This window comes from Corylus avellana, chromosome ca10, assembly GCF_901000735.1.
Source record: "Corylus avellana chromosome ca10, CavTom2PMs-1.0".
Taxonomy (NCBI): domain Eukaryota; kingdom Viridiplantae; phylum Streptophyta; class Magnoliopsida; order Fagales; family Betulaceae; genus Corylus; species Corylus avellana.
Genome location: NC_081550.1, coordinates 5,809,565 through 5,827,394, shown reverse-complemented (window position 1 = coordinate 5,827,394; position 17,830 = coordinate 5,809,565). Strand labels below are relative to the sequence as shown.

The following is a 17,830-nucleotide window of genomic DNA, read 5'->3' as shown; positions in this document are numbered from 1 at the left end:
AAAAAAAAAAATTAACCCTAAACAGAATCAAAGAGAAACGATACAGAGAATCGAAAGAAAAAAAAAAAACTGAAGAAAAAAAAAAAACTGAGAAACGTTACAAAGAAAAAAAAAATCCAAGAAACAGAAAGAGAATGAAATAACCAAGAAACAAAGAAGAGAAATCGAAGAGAAGAGAGGGAGATAGAGATACCTTGTGCAGAGAAGATAGATAGTTGCTCTTTAAGAGATGGAGATCGTTTTGCGGAGTCTCCTTGAGAGACGTGAGTGCTAGAAGGGTGGGGTTTTTGTGGGCAATTTACACGATAATTTTAATCCCACAGGAAAGGATTAGCTAAGCCACTCGTTTTTTAGTGGCTTAGCTAACCCTGTGTGTATAGGATTAGTAATCCCATGAGAATAGACTATTCCCAGGAATAGAGTGTTATCAAACAAATGATTAGTTATACCTAGTGTTAGCTAGTCCAATCCAAGGGTCTAATCCGCGAACCAAACGGGGCCTTAGAATTTTCGTTTTTCTGGTCTAGATTCAACAAGAAATTTATGGTTGTTTTTCTGGTTTGTAGGAGGGATGTATTCCCATGGGTCTTGAGTTGCTGTTGTGGAAGGCCGGTGGACATTCGGTGGTAGCAGAGGTTTCGTTAACTTTGGAGGCTCTATTTGTGGGTAGTTGAGGCTCTAGGTTGACGATAGTGGCCAGTGGCACTGTAACATCGAAGCAGTGGCACTGGGCTGGGTGCTTGCGATGAAGAAGAAGAAGAAAAAGAAGAATGAGAAGAAGAAGAAGACGATACCTTTGGTGCTCATTTTTTAAGTGTTCATTCTCTTGGCAGTAAAAAATATTATTTGATGCTACATGTACTTCAATTTGTTATTTTATTCAGTAGTAATTTTCACTGCCACATAAAGGAATACACACTTGGAAGTATGTGTAGTATTCCTCACGTTTTTAACATTTCTACTCATGATGATTGCCCAATGGATAAAGATTCATGATAATTAGCTACACGAATTGCTAATAATTTGAGCAGTTAATATGAGAAAATTCATATGAAATTCACTTATTCGAATAGGTGACTAGACAATCCAAAATTTATTTGGACATATGAGTCTTATATAGACCATCTCACATTAGCTACCTAAATTACTAACAAGTCGAGCATCTAATTGGTCTGGATCCCAAACCATTGTCCAACGACCTTGATGAGAAACCGCTTTTGTCTAGAAGTTTCATGCCATTATTGATTTTTTTTTATAAAGTAATGTTACTCTTTACGCCCATTTATCACACTTATTTCACACCAACGTATTTTAATGGACTTTTTTTATAGAAAAAACTTCACTTACCCCCTCCCCTCAACGTATCAACAGTTTTGTAATTATGACCGTGAAGTTTGGTATCACATGCCCAAAATACTATTGCCTTTTAAAAAAAGCTAAAACTAAAATTTCCTTGGCTGACTCATGCTGGATGTGGGTTCCAAGTTTGTTTTGTTTTGTTTTTTGTTTTGTTTTTTTTTTTTTCATTTTTTTAAAATAATTTAATTGTGTGTATTTTCATAAGTTTTACGAGAGTATAAAGGGCATTTTCACATATTTACCGTTCAATTAAACTCTAAACTAAACTCCAAACCCAAGGGATATAGTGAAATTAAAAGAGGCTAAATCTTGAGATATAGACATTACAAAAATTGATACTTCGAAGTCATGATTGTAAAACTACTAATACTTTGAGAGGGTGAGTAAAATTTTTCCTTTTATTTTTTAAGTAACTAATAGAATAAGTTACTTAAAACATACCACATCAGTCAATATAAAATAAGTATAATAAAATGAATGTGAAAAATATCATTACTCGAGAATATTGTCCTGTTTTTTAATATATATACATATATATTCCCTTTATTAAGGTGAAAAATGCGTGGGTGGGGGACCGTGGTCTTTGGGAGTAAATTAAATGTTTTACCACTAATGCATGGAACTTGTGAGTCCCATTAAAATGTTCCATTTCTTCATGGAAATGCTACTAAGAATCTCAAAAATTACTAATTACTAATATATTTATTCCATTTTTAAGGGTTTATTGTAAACTTTACTAGACCTGGCCAGTGCAATGCAAGGACTCTGGGACAAACACAAAAGTTAGCAATTCATAAATGATTAGTGTCAGTTTTTCTTCTATGGGCACATGAGTAATGAATAAAGTATAATTAATTTCAAGACAAGCAAAGCCACATGGGATGCTTAGATCCGACCACTGCTGAGGCAGTGGTTATGCTCCATGCTGCCCAATTATGCAAAGAAATGGGAGTGAACAATGTAATTCTTGAAGGAAATGCATAAATAATCATCATAGCGCTACAAAATAAGGAGCAGAATGGGAGTAGGTATCATCAATTAATAGAGGATGCAAAATTAATTTTGAACTCTCTATCCAATTGGAAACCTAACCATGTACGCCGGAATATAAATGTTGTAGCCCATCTATTAGCAAGGTTAGCTACTAGAAGTGTCATAGATCAAATTTGGAGGAATGAGATACCCGATTATATTTGTGATATTGTTCAAGCAGAGCAAATTGCTTCAGCTTGATTTTGATTAATGAAGAAGTGAATTTTATTAAAAAAAAATTAAAAATTAAAAAAAAAAAGGTCATATATACTAAAACATCTGTGAAATAAGAATGTTGAACATACCTAATTGAGTAATGCTATAAGTCTTCTTAGAGTCCTCCTAAAATCATCCAAAATGTAATGTGGCTTTTAAAATTACCGTTGAATTTGAAATGTGATATATATAATTCAAACTCAAAAGGTTTTTGCATCAATCCACATCTACTTCTTTATCTGGAGTATCAAAATATGATATAAAATAACAGCATATATTCTGTAGTTTAAGCAACGGTCAAGATTGAATCTCAAAGTTGCATTACTTTTAGAAGCTTTTAATAGGAGAGAAAAAATGAAGAGAGATTTTGAGAAATTCAATTTTGACCGTTGCTTAAACTACAGCATGTAACGTAGATCCATATTTTTCATACAAAGCTGCCATTCTCCTTATTGGATGTCCAAACTATGACTATACTCCCAACTTGCAGAACCTTGGAACTGAAATGATCAAATTGTCAACAGAATCTTTTGTCCATATTTTTCATACAAAGCTCCCATTCTCCTTATTGGATGTCCAAACTATAACTATACTCCCAACTTGCAGAACCTTGGAACTGAAATGATCAAATTGTCAACATAATCTTTTGTCCATATTTTTCATACAAAGCTCCCATTCTCCTTATTGGATGTCCAAACTATGACTATACTCCCAACTTGCAGAACCTTGGAACTGAAATGATCAAATTGTCAATAGAATCTTTTGTCCATGTTTTTCATACAAAGCTCCCATTCTCCTTATTGGATATCCAAACTATGACTATACTCCCAACTTGCAGAACCTTGGAACTAAATTGATCAAATTGTCAACAGAATCTTTTGTCCATATTTTGTGTTGGCGATTCATACCAATGGCTTGGATTTTTGCAGAAAATTATCAAGAGAAGTTAGAAGACAGGCAAGGTTTTGCATATTTCAGATTCAAAAAGTCTCCTAAGGCCAACCAAGAGCAAATCACACTGAATGGTGCTTCTATACGGTCATGGCAGAAAACTCATCCACTCAGTACTGTTTGACACCTCAGCAATTTAAAAAAAAATTGCAAGAAACATATATGTTTGCAAAACACAAGATTAATCCTCCTACATCTGAGCCACCGCCTGCCTTAACTTGCCGCCGCCCGGATCCACCCATGCCATACGCCGCTGCCTCGCCGCCTCCTTCTCTCTCTCTCCGTCGGCCTCGTGGGGGTGGCGCTGGCCACCGTATGGGCTGTGGGTGGCCGGCGAGCCACCCCTAGGCCATGGGGTGGCCCGCGCCACCCCATGGCCTAGGGTGGCTCGCCGGCCACCCCCACAGGGCTAACGGAGAGAGAAAGAGAGGTGCAGTGGGCGGCAGCAACAGGCAAAGGCAGGGTGGCTGAAGGAGCTGTGTGAAGAAATAATCAAGTGTTTTGTTCTCATTTTATTTTTTTCCTCCAAGCTGATTTGTCATTCATTTAGGTGGGCAAAAAACTCACACTTTTTGCCCCAACTGTATTGAAGATATTCCCAATCACGCTAGATTTAGGCATCCATAGTATTACTTTTCACACACAGCTTTTACTTTGCCATTGTTGGCATACATAGATAATTAGCCTGCCTAATGCAAAGTGCATGTTCAGGATGTTTTACCTCAACTCTAGCCCCCTAAATTCTAGAGGACTGGGCCGCCAGATAGCTTGGGAGTTGGAATTAGGAAGTGATGAAGACAGCCTTTGGAAACACTGGCTTGGTACAAGATTAATTTGACCATTAATAAAGAATTGGACAGTAAGAGTATGAATTAGTCAAGCCGGCTGTAGACTTCATTCATGTTTAATTTCAGTCACAGGTTAAAGTGCCATTGATTTAAGTTACCATAATAAGTTTTTTTCATGCATTGACAACTACGAAGAGTTTAGATACAACGGCTGCAAAAGCTAGGCTCAGGCAAAGAGGACAAATCGCACCTTGAATACCAAACAGTTTACAGAATATAGCCACTCATTCCCCACTTGCACAGCCCCCACATCCACAATGCACACACTCCATAGCTTCCTCTTCCCTCAAGTGCTCAGGGACTCGGCACACACAAGTTGTTCCAAAGTTGTGATCCCTTGGCTGTATGCAACGTAGGCAGCAGAGACTTTCATATCCCGACTGCAGTTCAGAGAAAAAGTTGATGAATAATAGCTTTTAATTATAAACGACCAAACAGGACTTGCCCTTAAAACATTGCCTTGTTTTTACCTTTTTCCACTTTGCAATTAGGTTGCGGTCTGCATAGCCTTGTTCCAAGCAGAATTCATACAGCTCTCTTGATAATTCATTCCTTTTGTAGTAAAGGTCAAAGATGTAGCGGCTCTTTTGATGCGCAATTTTGAAAATAGGCCAGAATGCTTCACACTTTCTTTTGCCATCATTTGGGTCACTTTCAGCTGCCAAAGTGATAAAAGATTAGAGCTTTAGCACAAGAAGTTTAACAAAGCACAACAAAAAATTTACTAGTACAGAATAATAGAGCATCAAACATGTTATCAACCTTCTCTCATCTTGGCATCTAGTTCACAAAGAGTAGGCTCAAAGCTCAATCAACTCCCACCCATCTGGGTATTTGATCCGGTTGGTCTTCACCTTGGGCATTCTTCCACCTACAGCTAAATGCCATTGAATTGAATTAACTCTTATTTATGTAAGGATAATCTGCATCAACATATTTCTTCAATTAAAAAACCTAATTGACATCTTGGGCATTCTTCCACCTACAGTTAAAAGTCATTGAATTGAATAACTCTTATTTTATATTAAGGATATATTGTATCAACACATTTCTTCAGTTTATAAACCTAATGAAAATCATGGGCATTGTTGAATAATTATTATCCCATATACATTGATCATCGCCTTTCTTCAATTATACCTAATTAGCCTTGATGTATGTACTTACCAAAAGATCTCTACATTATTTGTAACAAAAATTAAAAGGCTACAACTTACTTAAAAAGATTAAAGGTTACAAGAACTGATATTCTTCAGGACATTGTATTTCCTTTACTCTTTTCTTCTTGTTTGTAGTTGAAGATCGAAGTACTATTCTTCAGTTTTAAAATTTTTCTTTAACTAAATTAGGCAGCTTAGGTAAGCCAGATTGCCACCCAATCAAGTGCCTTAGATTGAATTAACAACAACTAAAACGACGTGCCCTACTCTCAAGAATTATACCCAAGTTAGAGAGAAATTTGAGTTTAATTTTTGTTTTTTTTTGTTTTTTTTTTTTAAAAAAACCAACTTCAAAACTAAATGAGCGGTAATTTTTTAATTGAGAGAATATTTGCATTTTTATAAATTTTATAAGGGTATAAAAAACATTTCACTTTTTAGTCACTTGAATTAATAAAATAACCTAATGACATCGAATACCGATATTACAACTTTTAATAGTTTAGTAACAACATTGTAAAGGTCTAAGGAGAGTAAGCGAAGTTTCCTGATATGGCAAAATGTCAACCATTTAATTGAGATTTAAAGAAATTTACTTAGTAAAATATATTGAAAAAATCAAATTAGTAGTTAAAATAAACTCCTGTATTTTTAAGATATTTTACTAAAGAGATTTTAGTCATGCCACTTTTTTTTAAGACAGAATTTTCCACTAAATTAAGTTGAAAAAATTATTTGCCCTTTTCACATGCATTAATTAAAAAAAATACAAGTGAAAATTGCATGCTGTATTAAAAATGTATAGGAAAATTAAAAGTACATACATATAAAAAGATGCAAAGTTTTTTTCCCCCCTGGCAAGAAACTAAGATTATGTCCATCAAATCTGGAGAAAAGCATACAATTAAGCCGGACCACAAGTGGCGCGCTAAAAATAGAGAAGAAAGAAAAGTGGCTTCAAACAGGAAGTAGGAGCCTGAGATTATCACGCAATATAAAAACAAAAAGATAAAAACCCAATAATGATCAATTTCCAATTTCCAATTTCCATTGGTAGTAACAAGTCTGCAACTAGCATTTATTAGAGGGAGTAGTAACAAGATACTTCAGGAAAACAGAACTCCAAACCAGAACTTAAAAACAATGAAATCTGAGCTGCCTCATTCTTTCTTTCCAATGCCATGTGACATATTATAGATCCCTCGTCCCTGGTGAATGCATAGCATATATTAAAGATTAGCGCTAGCAATGCAAATGGGATCAAGCCTAATTTTATTTATAAAGCAGTATAACAGAACTCACAATAAGAAATAATGAAGTGGCCGCCAAAGTAACTGGAATGGCAACAGAGGTTAGCTTATCAAATCGTCCTTTGAGGTATGTGTGTTTGTGGATGTTTTGGAAATATTTTTGCTTCTCAAGAAGCTTCTCCCGTGGTCGAAATGGTTGTTCTGTGACTTCTGTCATCCTGCATGATGGAATTAAAATCTTCTGATCAATTTCATTACATTATATATTATATTTACAAAGTTCTTGAAACTTGGGATACCCTTGCCCTAAAAAAAAGGCAAAGTGCATATGCACAATTCATTTAACAATCCCTTGAGGCTCTCAATGAGAAAAGCAAGGAAAAAGCTCAACTAGTTACCAAATTAATGGAGGTGAATTATATATATATAAGTTCTTCATTTTCATTAAACATTGGCAACTCAAATCTAACAACATGATTTGTTTTTTTTTTTTTTCTCCTTTTTGTACGTTGCATGAAATTTGTTCAGCTGGTGAGTGAAAGTGAGAGACTAAGGATGAAGAAGCTGGAGGAGCTCAGCAAAAATATAGATACCTTGAAATAAGATGAGTTAATAATAAAGAAAACCAGATTGGTGTGCTCGATTGATCGTGTGGTGTAATTAGCTAGAGTAGCTATTTTTGAATTTTACATATTTTCTGATTTCTTAATTAATTTCTCTGTATTAATTTCATGACTGGTTTTCCATGGGAGGTTTTCTGATTTAATTAGGAAAGACATCACCCACCAAGAATGTCTGTCACTAGTGAACACTTAGCTTTTGTCTTTTCAATGTTCCTTTATATATATATATATATATATATATAGAAATGTGAGACGTGCCTATCTGTAGTCATGAAATTAGAGTTGGAAACTGAAATATATCTTCTTGTGTCACTAAATAAGTCACCTATCTCAATCACCAAATCGATGTGCCACCAAGAATATCACTTCAGATCCAAAATTGATGGTGTGAAAGCACCTCCAACATATATTCCTTCCATAAGTATTGAGGGGATATATATATATATATATATATAAAAGATTATGGACAAAGTTTTCTTCTAAACTGGGTGGAGGAATTTCCTTCAACCTAATTTATAAAAGTGACTTGTGTCCCTTGAATATGTGAAATGCACATATTTTTTCAATAGCAGGGACAAAATTGGAATAACTTTTATTAAAAACTCATGTGCATCTCACATGTTATTAAAAAAATGACACATGTCACTTTTATATAGTAGGTTGAAGGAAATTCCTCCAACCCAGTTTGGAGGAAAACTTTGTCCTAAGATTATATAAACCTACCGAAAATCGCCAACATGGCTCGTTTATGCTCTCAAGGAGTCAAGGGATAGTTTAATCGGCTTGACATTACGTCTCATAAAGCGGAAGTCACTAAATCAAATCTCCCTCCCTTTGCATGGAAATGTCTATTGCAACTAATTCTAATCCTAAGGTAATTTAAAGTTCTTAAAAAGAAAATAGAAAATGATTTTCTAAATTTTATCTCAAACTCATTTTATTTATATTTGTGAAATCCAAACTTGTTCTAGACCCGCTAATTAATTTTAGAGAAATGCTATTCAGCATTCTCAAATGTTACTCTCCAAGCATTTTTGTTTACGTGGCACATATTTAAAAAAAATAAAAAATAAATAATAATAATAATCATATTGGGAGGCACAAAAATTCGCTCTCTTTGAAGTAAATTTTTTTTTTTTGAAAGACTCTTTGAAGGAAATTAAAGTCACAAAGGTGCAGTAGACCTTTTTTTAAAAGATCTCATCCTCGGACCAACTGGTTGAGCCCAAAGCTGCACTAGAAAAACATATTATTTTGGTCCAAACCTTTCATTGGGCCATTACCTCACAACAACCAAAAGTGGGTCCATTTGAGTTTTCGATTTCAAAAAGTGCAATTTAAAAATAACATTTTTTAAATGTGCCATTAGAAAATTTGATTTTTAAAAACACAATTAAGATTTTCTGTGTTTTCAAATCGCAATTTTTTTAAAACGCAATACTGAATAATTCATTTTCCGTGATTTCGTTTAAAATTGCATTTTTTGTCTATGAAATCATAATCCCAAACGCACCCTAAAACTGCATCTTCTACCCCATGTAGGAGGTGATAGAGTTGGGTTTCTTCCCTTGAACAATGCGTAGAAGAGAAAGATCTAAAGAAAGTAGAGCTATTAGACTGCCAAAAAGACTTGTGGCACCGGAGAGGATGTCGAAAAAAGATGGCAAAGAGAGAGAGAGAGAAAAGAATTGGAAAAGTGATTAGGAACTTATACTGTGATTCCATGTTGAAAATAAGATTATATATTGAATCACCCGTAATATTGTACAAAAGGCCCGGAGGGGCCTATATATATATATAAACTAATGATTGGCTATCTTCTTGAAGGAATACTAGGCTTACAAACAAATTTTATAAAAAAAAATTTACAAATTGATATGGCACAATATGATTGGATATGAGATAAATTCAAATTTTGAGAAACTCAATCGTATTGTACCACATCACTTCGTAAAAGTTTTTTTTGTAAAATATGTTTGTAAGCCTAGCATTTTCCATCTAGACTCAACTATATATCTATCAGTAAATCTCTACATTCTAAGGCTTCCATGGTGCACTCATTAAATTTTTTTTACAAAAAAAAAAAAAAAAAAAAGCTTCTGTGGTGCACAAGAAAGTTCCTCATCTCCTTTGGAAGTTAAGGAATTTGATGCCATAGGCAAAGACAAAGAAGAAGAGGACCACCCAACCAATATGGGCAAAGACTACAGGGACAAGAAAGTCATGGTCAAAACCCATGTAGTCCTTAAGGAATTCATCTACAGCCTTTGGTTCTGAACCAGGAATTTCAAGTAAATTCTTCTTGTCACCAACTTGAGATGCGAAAATTCCATAGATTGTCCAAGCAACTGGGGAAGCCCAGTAGTACCACCTCCACCATATGGGGATCATCTGCAGTGACAAAGCATGAACTATCATGATTAATTGCAGTAACAATGAAAGACTATTTCAAAACTAATTAGAAAGTTGACATAATTAACAACTACCACATTAGAGAGTAAGCACTTGAAAGTGTAAAAGGAGTTCGAATAACGTTTCTGTTTCTATTGTTCCGATGTGGATGGTTTGATTTTGTCGTGCATGACGACAATGAAAATAAGATTTGGTTTTGAAATTACGTACCGGCCTAGGGATGAGGAAACCAGAGAACAAGTTCCAAAAGTTCAAGAAAAAGGACATGACAATTGAAGCAATTTGATGGCCCGGAGTGAGTGCAACAACCATCATCCCATACATTGAGAAGTATGTAAAGCACATGAACATGAAGTAGTAGAAATACAAGAACTTTTCCAGCTTCCAGTGGAATCCAATCATTGAGTATAGAAGAAGAGAATACACAAACGTTTGAATTGCAACATAAATTGTCTCAATAGCCACCTGCAGCAAAAATGTTGCCCATCAGAATATATACAGAATGCATTTATATATTCTTTCAAGAGAACAAAATATTTGATTAACTCAGAACAACTTCCAATCTCTTACCTGAGCAAATGCATAAGGCAACTCTGAGTACATTCCAGCTGCTCTTTCACGGTAAAAGACAGTTCTCTCTACTGCCACCACAGATTGCACAGCAGAAGCATTGGTACCTCCAAGGAAAAAAACAGCAGCATATGCAGCTCCCAATAGATTAGTCAGGTCTTGCTGTTTGTGTCTATTGACAAAATAAGATGCAAAAGATTTCATATAAGTACCCAAATTGCCGGTAAGAAACAAGAAGTACGATATTATTGTTAGAATATTAATTAAATGATCAAACGTAACCATTCTTATAAGCTTAAGCTTTTGGGATAAGCAGTGATTTAATAATTGTTTCTATTTTGATTCCCAAAACAGAAAACATACTCTTAGAAGTGAATTTAGACGGGGCATAAACTCATAGAAACAAAAGGAAATGAAATTTAGTATGAAAAATTTTAGACTTACATCTTGTCTCCTTTGCTCCAGAAGATAACACCAAAAAGAATACCAATAACAATCGTCATGAAAAATCGAATTGCATTGTACTCTGAGTTTCTCCAGTATGACCAATGCTGCTTCCAGAAACAAGCCTTGCACTGAGTTATAAAGCTTTGAGAGTACTGTGTGCGGAAGTAAAGATCCTGGGAACCTGGTTGGGGAGTGCTTAGCTCCTTGATAAGTTCCTGATTTCTCCTGAAGATTTGAAAAGAAAAATTCAGTGACAAATTAGTACAGATGCAGACAGGTTAGCTATAGAAGAGAGAATAAAACAAACAAAATCCTCATATTACTCACCGGTAAAGGTCAGAGTTGGCATAAACTTCTGCAAAATCAATGTCAAGTTGAGCCTCAACTGCAGTAGAACTGACCTCTAACATCCAGGTAGCAGGATTGTATCCTTCTTTGATCTTGGGAACCCCTGGGATAGCCTGGAAAAAATTCTTAATATTAGTCAAACTTGTGCTTAGAAAATTTGGAGAACAAGCTTCATAATCCTTAAAAATTGTCAAGAATAGTCTGAATTGAACAATCTAATTCAAGAAAAGGAGTTTCTCATTAAAGGGATCCAACATCGATAATGCAACTAGAACTAGCAATAGTATGACAATAGACTGCTGGAAGCTTCAACAAAAACATGTTGGAAAGAAGTTCAGCCAAGTGTTTTATGGAATTTGGTGTCAAAAGATTTCTTGACTATACAACAAGAACAACTGGAATCAAGCATGCAAGAAAAATGGGAACTCACCTCAAAGTATTCAACAAGTTTGTGAGAATGGAGACCAAGAGGTCCGGCATAAATTGCTTGTCCTCCCCTTTTCATCAAGAAGAGCTGCAATCATAAGACAATATGAACACATGAAATGATGTAACAGCATACAAGAACATATAATGGATTGAACAAGCTAAATAAACCATACCTCATCAAATGATTCAAATATGTCCATGCTCGGTTGGTGAATTGTGCAAACAACAGTTCGTCCTGTATCCACCGTGTTTCTTACGGTACGCATGACTATAGCAGCAGCTCTAGCATCAAGGCCTGACGTAGGCTCATCCATAAAGATGATGGAGGGGTTAGCAACCAACTCCACGGCAATGGTGACCCTCTTTCTCTGCTCAGTTGAAAGACCATCAATTCCTGGAAGTCCAACTAGAGCATTCCTCAATGAGTTAAGCTCAACCAACTCCATAACTTCATCGACAAACATCTATAAGAATCAAGAAAATCACCTATCAACTTTATTGTCCATCTGATTCAGTTTCTCATATTCAAAACAAACTATAGAGTAATATGATAATCAGTTTGACAAACATGCCTTTCGTGTTTCTTTCTTTACATCCAAAGCAAGACGCAGCCAGGCAGAGTATACCAGAGATTCATAGACAGTAACATACGGGGAATGGATGTCATTTTGTTCACAATAACCGCTGACCCTAGCAAATGTGGCTTGGTTCTTTGGGTAACCAGAGATGCTAATACTTCCTTCAATATATCCACTAGTCTTTCTTCCTGCTAAGACATCCATTAAGGTAGTCTTTCCAGCACCACTGACACCAACTAATGCTGTCAATATACCAGGTTGGAAAGCTCCACTAATGTCTCGCAGCAGCTGCAGTCGGGTCTCATCAACCCCCTGGCTCTTCATTTCCTGAAAAGAAGACAAAGTTTTTCTTAAGAAACATCAAAGAATTGTTTATTTTTTGTATTATTTCTGTTCTTTAAATATGAAGAAAAACACTTCAATATATATTCCTGCTAAAAAAGTGACTTACTGCTGGCATATCAACATAGTAATTCACATGGTTGAAAGCAAGTGAAAGGGGTTGGAAAGGCAAAACCATTCCTCGTTTAGTTTGAACAGAGCTGGCAGTTCCTTGAGCATTTCTCACTTGCATATCAATACCTGTAATGGTTGTTAATGTGATGGTGGCGCTAGCATCCTAGATGTAAAGGCATATTCAGTAAAATTAGTACTACAGCAGGATCACATGGATGAAGAATGGTGCAAGTGGTGATGAACGGGCCATAATTATCACATAATGCTTTTCTTGCTAATATCATGCTCGATGCCCCAACAGTGGTGAAGAGACATGATGTGGTTGGTGAAGACTTTGTGTGGCGTCCCACATCTCCTGGGTATGGAGATGTGGATGTGCTTATATGTATACTTACACTCTTCATGACAACAACATGTTTTAAAGCCGTGATGATCATGATCCCATCAGAACTTTGAAGTTAAGCGAGCTTAAGTGAGAGTAGTACAAGGATAGGTGATCTTTTGGGAAGTCTGGTTTGGGGGAGCCAAAAGCGGACAATATTGTGTGTTAACAGGATGTGGTGTTACACTTTGGTTCTTGTTACCTTTGAATTTGATAGATAATCCATAACATTTATGTCAAAGGCTACTTCAAGAATAGTGCAAACATCCAAGTTATGATGCATAAAAAAACAAAAGTATAGTGTAACAAACCTTCTAAATTGGATTCCAATTGTCGCTTAGGCTTGCTTTCGGACTCATCATCCAGAATCACAGCTTTGGTATCTCCGAGAGCTGACATTGAGTTGAAAGGAAACACAAAAAGTCAGCACATGGATCTCAATGTCATTGCCATATGAAAAACCAATATAGCAAGTGCAAAGTATTCACTTACGCTTCAAGAATGTCAGGGCTGCAATGAAAAGAAAATTGAAAAAAAGAGAAAACCCAAAGAGTGCTGCTATACAAATCCAATACCAATATGCTTCAGTAAACAAGCCTCTTTCCTTGAGAAGGGCCTTTCCAACTGTTGGTTGACTAGAGTTGACCACAGGCTGTACAAAAGAAATAACAAAGATACTAAGCATATATCATTGAGGGCAGAGTTGAATTTAACAAGTGTGGAGAGAATTCAATTGAGATGATAAAATTCACTGCAGATCATAAAGAGTTTTTCTATCCTTCAGAAGAACTTACAGTGCTCCATCTGTCATCAAGAAACTCATTAATAGAAATTGCATTTTGTCCATACATCATGGGAGAAATGTAGTAGCCCCATATCATCCACGACTCAATGTCATCTGTGTGCCAAGTTGAGAATTTAATATCTTAGAACATATGAAATTATATAGAAATTTTTCAATGTAATCTTCTCAAGATTCACAACAATCCTGGTATTAGATGGGTATAGGCAACAAATTACTTTGATGACAAAATACTCGTAACAGTGAACAGAGAAGAATTCTAACCTTTGGAAACAATGAAACCTCCGAGCACAAACACCATTAGTAGTGTAAAGAGACCAAGTGTATTTGCAACAACCTGTGTTCTTCCAACGGCTGCAATGAATCGAAAGAGGCAGAGTGCCATCTGATGTATGCCAAAGAAAGCCAAGAACTGTTTGAAGAACCTAAACATATAGGACATATGTCAACAGAAGAACCTTTCATTTGTCAAACTATCATATTCCAACGTTCATTAAGCATAAAAAAGCTAATGCAAAACTTCACTTACTCCTAATGTTTAGGCACTTTTGCAATCATTCTCAGTTTAAAAAGTTGCAATATCAAGTTCTCATGTTTTAAAAGTTTGCAATGCTACCCCTATTGTTAGGGTTTAGGATTAAATCAGACGGTAATCAGGTGAAATGTCCCTTATACTCCTACAAAACTAATAAAAATAACAATTTACCCTTAACAATTACTCTATGATTGTATGTCTGCATTTTTTGATAGGGTATTTTGGAGATTTTGGCATTCGTCATTAGGATTTAACGGAAAATCCTAATGGAGTGGTGACATTGCAAACTTTTAAAACACGAGAACTCAACATTGCAACTTTTTAAAGAGAGTATGATTGCAAAAGTGCTAAAACATTTAGGGGTAAGTGAAATTTTCCCAAAAGCTAACACTAGGAGAACAAATATTTAGTACTTACCTACTAGCCCCGGGTGCAAACCCAATGGTGTAATATGTAAGAATGATCCAAATACCAGATTCCATCAGTGAAATTGGAATTCGAAGCAGCCAAATGGGCACTGCAAAAGCCCATGCAGGGTAGAATAAGAAATCTCTCTGTTTGAAGAACACAGGAAGCCTGAAAATTGTCATTGCAAGTTCTGCCATCCCATTAAACATGACATTAATGAGACTGAAAAATAGTGCTCCCCAAAATTTTGCTCCATCTTCTATTTGACCAGATTTCATTTCTGTTCTTAAGAACACAGTCAATGCGATCGTAGCCATGATTGTTATCTGAGTAGTTTTGAATATATATATGAATGAGTTGCGCTTCATCAGTAGCCATTCCCTAGAGAAGCAAGCCTTGAAGAGTTCCATGTTGGAGATCCCATACTTTTCTCTCACCAAAGCAGCAGGATGGGCACTGGATTTATCATAAGGAATTCTCAAATCTTCAGAGAGTTGTTGGCCAATGTGAAAGGAGTTAAAGGCCCTTACAAACTCGGATACCGAGATATATCTATAAGGTTGGTTCCTTTTGAACCAGTATTGTTCCTGGTCCTTCTTGGAAGTTACTTCCTGCAGAAAGTCTGCAACACCTTTCCTCTCTGGACATTTGAAGCCTGTATGTTCAAAGAACTCAAGAACATTCTCACACGGACCCTGGTAGACAATCTGGCCATTGGAAAGAAGAATGATGTCATCAAAAAGATCGAAGGTCTCAGGCGCAGGCTGCAAGAGAGAGATGACCATGGTGATATCCATGACATGAACCATCTGCTTCATGAACTTGACAATTTGAAACGTAGTGGAGCTGTCCAGCCCCGTTGATATTTCATCCATGAGTAATGCTTTTGCTGGTCCAGCCAACATTTCTCCTGCATTCAATACAAACACTTCCAGCTTAAAATTCACAAATAGTTTTCTGTCTTCTATTTTCAATCCCCATTGACAGCTAGTGTAAGAAGATTACAAAATAACATAAATCAAATAGCCAGAATGGATTTCTTACACATATTAACTCGAAAATTAATTTTCAACATCTAGGACAATTATAGAAATTATTTATCACACATATCAAATTTCAGAGTGTGAAACTAGCAACTTCGTGTTTCCCATTTCCTATCAGCTTAAGCTTTTGAGATAAGTATTGATTTAACATCGTATCAGAACAAATGTCCTAACATGTTTGTACCTACTTCAACTTTTGGGACAAGTAGTTATTTAATATAGTATTAGAACTGAAGTAGTGTTAACATTTCTTCTCGGCTTAAGTTTTTCGGACAAGTGATTTACAGTATTATGCCAGAAACTCTTCCTATATGAAGATCCCTCAAAAAATTTGTATGTTATTAACACATACCAGTAGTTACACGCTTCTTCTGTCCACCAGAAATACCCCTTCTCATGTCATCTCCCACCATGATATCAGCACAGATATCCAATCCAAGTATCTGCATTGGAAAACCATGAGTTATATAGCATACAAGAAAAATAAAAAAATGAACCAACAAGCTAAGTGACGAACCCTGAGAACATAATCTGTGGTCAAACTTGTCTCCTGTCCGGCCATAGCTGTAGCTTTCATGAAGGCATCAATCTCCGGGTTTGGTTTAATTCCCCCTTCTTTCTCCCGTTTAGACAACTCTGACAGCATTTCATACCTGGTACCAACTCCTAGACAACGTCCGGAGAAATCTAATGTCTCACGAACAGTCATCTCACCATAATGGAGATCATGCTGGCTAATGTAAGCACTGGTTCTTTCAGGTACAAATTCATTGAATTCATGACCACAGTAGGTGACTTTCCCAGTTACCTGTTCATTGAATACATGTCAAAACTGAAGAAATAAGGAAATAAAGAAAACAAAACAAAAGATTTACAGGTGGATCAGTGTTTGACACATTCGTCCACCACTAGACAATAGTCCAATAGGTCTACATTTTTACTTTTATTACTCGATTGATTTATGTTACAAATTACTCCTATTTATAAGAGAATTGGGGTAGGTGAAGATGATACAAATATAATAGGTGGACATAATATCAAATCAATCAAATCTGATTATCTAAAAGATGTGAGATGATATGTAATCAGAATGATTTGAATACAATTAAATCTGATTATAATCATATATTCTAACAAAAACTACTTGGCTATGTGTGTTAGTAGAAACATAATAGGTAGGGGGAGAGAAGGACAAACCCTTAAATCATCAGCCAGTTTCCCAGCAAGTCCTTGTAGCAATGTTGTTTTCCCTGACCCAGGAGGCCCTAGAAGCAATGTCATCCTGAAAAAGGATAAATCAATAATAATAATAATAATAATAATAATAATAAAAGAACATTAGCAACTGGACTTAAATAGTATTAACAACGTAATTTCTTATGGGGTTTTAGCATATATAATAAATATGAGATTGCAGCAAAAGACACTAGTACTGCAGCACCTACAGAATTCATGAACATACCTTGATGGTCTGACTATGCCACTCACATCTTGGAGTATCTTGACAACTCTTTTCTTTGATGGAGAGAGTCCAATGGTTCCAAGAACTCCCTGTTCACATTATAAATTATAAATTGATGAAGAAAATATTGAAAGTTACCCGCAGAATGGTAGAACAAGAGAGAAATTATTACCTCTAGTGCATTCAAGGTGGAATTAAGCAGAGTTGGAAGTGCTCTGGTCCCAACATATGCGTCTCCCTCAACCGATAATTTCTGGAATGTAACTTCAATTTTAGGAATCTCTATTCCTACCCTGTTTCCAACAAATTTAGTAGTCAATAATATTTTAGATTGGAAGGATAAATCATTAACTTTTGCTTCTGTCGACAGAACAAAAACAAAAGGAAAAACAGAAGCCAAAGAATTCTAAGTCGTATGTTCCCCAAGAAATGGCCTAATTTCACCTCAACAATACCAAATGGTTGTATTTGGCAAAACCAAGTGGATTTTTATGTTTTCTTAGGTATCAATGGATGTAC

General features: G+C 35.7%; 1 protein-coding gene and 1 pseudogene across 2 annotated transcripts in view; both read right to left on the bottom strand.

Moving 5' to 3' along the window:
• Positions 1–4,597: 4,597 nt before the first annotated feature.
• LOC132164679 (protein BUD31 homolog 1-like) lies at positions 4,598–5,384 on the bottom strand (annotated as a pseudogene).
• A 4,141-nt stretch (positions 5,385–9,525) lies between these two features.
• Positions 9,526–17,830, bottom strand: part of LOC132163592 (pleiotropic drug resistance protein 2-like) — a 10,220-nt gene continuing 1,915 nt past the window's right edge. Inside the window, exons 1-19 of one of the 2 annotated variants that reach the window (XM_059573938.1) lie at positions 17,484–17,575; positions 17,312–17,400; positions 17,047–17,131; positions 16,367–16,657; positions 16,202–16,292; positions 14,816–15,716; positions 14,128–14,288; positions 13,856–13,959; positions 13,554–13,713; positions 13,373–13,453; positions 12,675–12,805; positions 12,218–12,550; positions 11,819–12,109; positions 11,647–11,730; positions 11,196–11,329; positions 10,866–11,093; positions 10,422–10,593; positions 10,062–10,316; positions 9,526–9,830 (exon numbers count right to left, since the gene is read on the bottom strand). In XM_059573938.1, coding sequence (XP_059429921.1) covers positions 9,561–9,830; positions 10,062–10,316; positions 10,422–10,593; positions 10,866–11,093; positions 11,196–11,329; positions 11,647–11,730; positions 11,819–12,109; positions 12,218–12,550; positions 12,675–12,805; positions 13,373–13,453; positions 13,554–13,713; positions 13,856–13,959; positions 14,128–14,288; positions 14,816–15,716; positions 16,202–16,292; positions 16,367–16,657; positions 17,047–17,130 — 3,771 coding nt within the window. In that variant the 5' untranslated portion in view covers position 17,131; positions 17,312–17,400; positions 17,484–17,575 and the 3' untranslated portion in view covers positions 9,526–9,560. Of the gene's footprint in view, positions 9,831–10,061; positions 10,317–10,421; positions 10,594–10,865; positions 11,094–11,195; positions 11,330–11,646; positions 11,731–11,818; positions 12,110–12,217; positions 12,551–12,674; positions 12,806–13,372; positions 13,454–13,553; positions 13,714–13,855; positions 13,960–14,127; positions 14,289–14,815; positions 15,717–16,201; positions 16,293–16,366; positions 16,658–17,046; positions 17,132–17,311; positions 17,401–17,483; positions 17,576–17,830 lie in introns of those variants that run through there. The other variant, XM_059573939.1, reaches the window with a different exon arrangement.